The following is a 5,736-nucleotide window of genomic DNA, read 5'->3' as shown; positions in this document are numbered from 1 at the left end:
CCTAAAGAGCAGCCTCCCTCAGGGAGGGACAGGAATAAAGTTACTCATGGGAAATAAAGTTATTTAGGAGAAAAACCTCAGTGGTCCGTGGAAAACGTTCCCTCTGAAGGGAGGGAACGCTATAAAATAGCTAGAAAAATATTCCTCGCCTTAATTCTCGAAGGCAAAGGATCCCGCCGCATTTTCAGACTCGGAAAAAAGACCATTGCCATGCGTACCTTCCACTAGTGGGTCAAGCAACGGGAACGACCGCAAACGAAAAAAGCGGTGGCTGTTTGAGGCTTTTAAACTCTGACCCCCGGCCCGCTCCTCGGGCAGGGAGACGCCGCTCGCCCGCGGAGCGGGTTTCTTAGCTGTCACCATCACGAGCGCTACCTTGCTACCTTCTTTTCTCCCTTTCCTCCTCTCCCACTCCTTTCCGCCCCGCAATGAGAGCTCCCCACCTGATCGCCCATGCCGCTCCGCTCCGCGCCCATCCCGCACCCGCGGGCGGGCGGGGGGCGGGGCTGCGGCCGCGCGGGCCAATCGGAGCGGCGCCTGCGGGCCGGGCGCCCAATGGGCGGCGCGGGCGGCGGCGGCGGGCGCTGATATCGCGGCGGGCGGCGGGCGCTGCTCCGCTCGGGGCCACCGCGGGAGGCTCCGCTCGGTGCCACCGCGGCCCCAGCTCCGTGCCCCCGCGGGAGGCTCCGCTCGGTGCCACCGCGGCCCCAGCTCGGTGCCACCGCGGGAGGCTCAGCTCGGTGCCACCGCGGCCCCAGCTCGGTGCCACCGCGGCCCGCTCCGCTCGGTGCCACCGCGGCCCCGGCACGGCCAGCGCGCACCCCCAGGCGCGCACCGCACCGCAGGCATCCCCCCGACGGCGCAGAGTCCCGGCTGTCGGAGAGCCTTAAGCCCCCGGTGCGGGGATCGGGAATTCCTTGTCTCCGGCCGGTCTGGGGCAGGAGCCCTTGCGAACTGCGAGGAGCTGAGGGGCTGCGTGCTTCCTGCACCACCTGCCTTTGGTAAGTGCAGTGTGCAGGAGCAAGCACAGCGAGGTCGTGTGGGCGCAGGTGGGGGTCGGAAGGTGCAGCTTCCGCAGAGAGCTCTAGGAGCTCATACTGCCTTTGGTTGCTGGAGCGGACAGCGGCGATGTGTGAAGTCCAGCTGTCCTCTGCGTGTCTCCCAAGTTTGAACGCCGCTGGCAGGAGGGTTCTCGGGATCCTGTAATAAGCAGGACCATGTTAAGGCTGGACAGAGCCGTAGGCATCCCCCGGGGCATCACCCTGGGACGGTTCCTCCCGCATCCTTCGCTGCAGGAGACGCGCTCCTGCCTGGGGCGAGCTATCACGGCTCCCCGCAAGCCGCGCCGGGAGCGAGGCAGGGACGGAGGGATGGAGGGAGGCGTCCGTCGTGGCTAAACTGAGCCTCGCGCGGGTCGTGCGCAGGAGACCAGAGGTGACGGTAAGGGGAAAGACGACATCCCAGGCGGGCTCTGCCGTGACTTCCCGACGGGGCTGCGGGCGGGCACCTGGGGAACAGGGCGTGCTCCGGCTGCCGTTCCGCCGCGGCGGCGGAGGCCTGACCCCTCTCTCGTAGCTGCGCCGCCGCGGAGCTATGGCTGAGGAACGCGCCGGCGCCGACTGGGAGATCGACGTGGAGAGCTTGGAAGGGGAACCGGACGAGGCACCCGGCGCTCCGCGCGGCAGCACCGGCCCGGAGGAGGAAGAGGGGGAGGAGGAGGAAGGCGAGGAGGCGGCGGCGGCCCCGCGGCGGGGCGAACCGCGGAAGCTGAGCCGCACGCCCAAGTGCGCCCGGTGCCGCAACCACGGCGTGGTGTCGTGCCTGAAGGGACACAAACGGTTCTGCCGCTGGCGAGACTGCCAGTGCGCCAATTGCCTGCTGGTGGTGGAGCGGCAGCGCGTCATGGCCGCCCAGGTGGCGCTCCGACGGCAGCAGGCCACCGAGGTGAGGGGCACGGCACGGGACGGGACGGGATGGGACGGGACGGGACGGGCGGCCCCTGCCTGACGACACCATCCGACCGCTCTCTTAGGACAAGAAGGGGCTGACGGGGAAGCAGGCAAGTCTGGAGCGCAAAGCCGTCTACCAGAGGCACGTCCGAACGCCCAGCCTCTTGGCCAAGAGCATCCTGGAAGGTAAGAGCATCCCCTGCCCCTCCACGGCTTCCCGCAGCACCGCTGGCAGCGGGGAAATCCCGCTCTGCCCCAGGAAGACCCGCGGCTCTCGTCCGAGCGCAGCGCCCTTTCCCGAAACCGGCGGCAAAGCGCGCCCGCCGCCAGCGCCGGGGGCTCCTGCCCTTCGGGGCTGGAATCGGTGCGGCAGAACTTCAGTGCCTTGCCCCCTTCGCCCAAAATAATGCCTGAAATGCTAGCAACGGTAGTTTGAAATTTGAGAGTTACTGTTACAAGCGGCAGTCTTTTTACATGGCTACCCAGCAGCGTTTTGCAGCGCAGCGTAATTTATTCACAGGGTAGTTTATTCACGGGTGTTTTAATAAGCAAACGAGTAAATAGATTAATTTTTTATTTTTATCTGAACGCCTAACACAGCAGTTCCGTTTGAGACATTATCAAAAGTGAGATCTGCAAAATAAGGTGCTTAATTTTTTCACTGTCGAAAATATGAACTGTGAAAGAATTACCTTTTAAAGACCATTATTTTAGTGAAAGGGCGGTATTTCTTCCCCCACACTCATTTGGGATTGTGCATGTATTTTGTCCTTTGTTTGGTTTAATTACTTTCCAAACCATATCCCTATAAATCATTGTACTTCTCAATTCAATTTTTTTTTTCTGAAATCGAAAGCTCTTTTCTTTGTCTGTTCAATCTCAATTAATATTTAGTTCTTTTAGAAACCTCTAATTTACATCTACGGTTCGTTTTTTTGGAAAACTCTTCTGTATTCTTTCCTCTAATTTATCGTAACTGTCTTTTTCTTTTCTCCTAGTTCTCCTTGGGATTTTCTGCCATCTCTAGCAATGTGTACATAGTGATTCATCTTTAGAAAATAGAAGACACCAGCTGTAGATATAGGTGTCTTCCTTGGAAAAGGGGAAACGTGTATGAGAGGAATGGGGGTGAAAACAGGTAAAATCCTGTTCTCCTGACTCATGTAAATACTTCCATTAATTCAATGGAATTACTTGTCTGGGTAGAGCAAACAGGATTGGATCCTATCTTTTTTATTAAATTAAGCCAGGTAGCTTGATAATTAAATGCACTTGACACTGAATTTCTATGTTTTATTGAAATTCTAATTCACAAGAAATAAAATAAAAAATAAAATATTTGAATGCTTTCCGTATGTGTTAAAAGTGAATGTTAAAAGTTAAGCCTCATGATGGAATACCAGTCATAATACACAGCAGGGCTTTGCCTTTTCTTTTTCCTTCTCCCTCCTCAATCTGTTTGTCTGGAACTGCTTTTTAAAAAACTACTAATCAGCTAGCTTTGATGGATGCTAAACATGTCAAAAAAGCAGGGCTTGCTTATCTGCACTGAGGAACTGAATGTGCCTGATCACTAAGCCTCTGTTTCGTGGTGACTTCTGTAGGAGCTGATGGTGACCAGGGTCTGTGGCAAGAGCATGGTGCTTGGCAGGAGTGGCTCATGCAGCTGTTTTACAAACATAGCTTTAATTTTTAAGTGGCTTAATTCCTAATGCTGCTTTGTTGTTTTAGGTTATCGTCCTATTCCAACAGACTCTTACCTGGGAGGGAATTCACCCTTGCCACCTCCTGTAAGTGACAGGATGAGAAAGAGACGGGCTTTTGCTGATAAGGAGTTGGAGAACATTATGCTAGAGAGAGAGTATAAAGAGAGAGATATGATGGAAGCTACACAAGCAGCTGCCCTTTTTCTCCCTAACCGTATGGTGCGTGGAGCTGAATACAATACGTATAAAACCGCCTTCAACACTACTCAAGCTGATAATCCAAACAAGGAATTTTCAAATTTTTTACCAACCTGCCTTGATCTAACGATGCAGTATTCAGGACCTAGCAACATGGAACTAATTTCTTCAAATGTCAGTGTAGCTACTACCTACAGGCAGTATCCCCTGTCTTCTAGGTTTTTAGTGTGGCCAAAATGTGGCCCCATTAGTGATGCCCTCCTCTACCAGCAATGCCTGTTAAATGCTACTGCTGTCCAAGCTCTCAAACCTGGGACAGGTTGGGATGCCAGGGTCTCACAAAGTCAGGACTGTCCGAACACTGAGCATGACATTGTGCCTCCAAAACTGGAAAATTCATTTGTTCTGACTCACACGCGAGACATTCAGCAGTCACGTAATGAAATACTGTGCCTTCATCAGGAAGCTCGTGAGAGGTCAGCATTCTCTCCTCCAAAAAGGACTTTCTCCCAAATTTCTGATAAGGGTTCTCTGTCTCCTCAGGAACAGGCACTAAGCAAGATCAGCAAAAACAGTACCAAACCCCCTCCACCGCTCAAGTACAGTGCATTTCAGTCACTGTTCCATCACACATTTCCTGACAAGCCAACAGCAGATTTAAGAATGTCATTTGTGAAGGAGACTTTTGAAGATGCTTCTAAGAAATACAGGGAGTGTGCTGTTAAAGAGAACCAAAAATACAAGTTTACTGTAGACAAATGTGCAAAAGACTTCTTTGGGGCCAAACAGGCCACAACAAAACTTTCAGCAACTGAACCACTGTCATTTTCAGTTGAATCCATCCTTAAACGACCTTCTTCTACTGTCACTAATATCTCTGAATGAATGAACTTTACCTTCAGAGTAGAGAAGCTTTCTAAGGTTTGCTTTCTGCAGAATTGCTCCTGCCTGCCTTATCTCTTAAAAGATTTTTAAAGAGGAATTTCTGCAGTAAATGGTAATGCTTTCTTTTATTTCAAAATGATGTACATAAGTATGCATGTTTTATGAAAAACAAATTTAATTTTTTAGAATTGAAACTGCATGTACAGACTGTAAATTGTTTTTATTTTAAGCAGCCCTTCAAACTATTCAATAAAATGAATTTACTTGCAAACATAGACTGATCTGTCGTGTCTCTAGCATCTTGCAGACAAGTATGCCCTGCTTTCAAAATGTACTTCTTATTTTATCTGCCATTATAAATGTGCTTACGACTTAAGTTGCTGGGGTAAGCAGTCATTTCTCCTTTGAACCTCCCGTAACTATGAGAAGTAACAACAGTTCATGTAGGCTAGTGTGAATTCACCAGACTTTTTATTTATGTAAGTGAGGTTTGGATCAGATTCCATATGCCCTTCTTATTCTGAAGGGGCAGGGGGGAGTGCAGGCTAGCACAAAAGATGTCTTTTCCACACCTCTCTATAAAACTTCTGTTACTAAAGTGGGAGAATTACTAGATTGGTTTTGAGGGGAATGGCTCTAGTGAGCTTTTGATAAAAAGTCAGCATTTTTTGAAGTTCAGTTTTTGAATAAAACTCTGCTTTTTAGAAACAGTTTTTACATTGTTTTAAATGTTCAATTCACTTTACTTTGAATTTCTGTCCCCTTAAATACTTCTCTTCTGAGAACATTTCACTTTTGACCAGCAAGAGCCTGAGATTTTTGTTTTTTGTAGTGGAAATGTAATTGTAATTTGTAATTGAAATGACCCTCAGGCTATAAAAATGATGCACAGAATCATTACTGCTAATAAATCAAATAACGGCCTCTCAGTTTTTTAATCCCATGTCTGTGTGTAGAGGTAGAAAATAAAGATAGAAATAAAGAAGAATATCCAACCA

The 5,736-nt window shown here is 50.4% G+C and overlaps 1 protein-coding gene across 1 annotated transcript; it reads left to right on the top strand.

The window, feature by feature from the left end:
- Positions 1–810: 810 nt before the first annotated feature.
- On the top strand, positions 811–4,975 carry DMRT2 (doublesex and mab-3 related transcription factor 2). Its single transcript, XM_039729803.1, has 4 exons — positions 811–1,001; positions 1,576–1,944; positions 2,033–2,135; positions 3,681–4,975. The coding sequence occupies exons 2-4, from the start codon at positions 1,594–1,596 to the stop codon at positions 4,736–4,738; spliced, it is 1,512 nt and encodes a 503-aa protein (XP_039585737.1). The 5' UTR covers positions 811–1,001; positions 1,576–1,593; the 3' UTR covers positions 4,739–4,975.
- Positions 4,976–5,736: the final 761 nt, after the last annotated feature.

This window comes from Passer montanus, unplaced genomic scaffold (assembly GCF_014805655.1).
Source record: "Passer montanus isolate IOZ18808 unplaced genomic scaffold, ASM1480565v1 scaffold7, whole genome shotgun sequence".
NCBI lineage: Eukaryota > Metazoa > Chordata > Aves > Passeriformes > Passeridae > Passer > Passer montanus.
This window is presented reverse-complemented; position numbering and strand designations above follow the sequence as displayed.

Coding starts and splice junctions, on each gene's coding strand:
- DMRT2 (XM_039729803.1), top strand. CDS start 1,594: ATGGCTGAGGAACGCGCCGGCGCCGACTGGGAGATCGACGTGGAGAGC. Junction 1,945..2,032: donor GACGGCAGCAGGCCACCGAG/GTGAGGGGCACG, acceptor CCGCTCTCTTAG/GACAAGAAGGGGCTGACGGG. Junction 2,136..3,680: donor GGCCAAGAGCATCCTGGAAG/GTAAGAGCATCC, acceptor TTGTTGTTTTAG/GTTATCGTCCTATTCCAACA.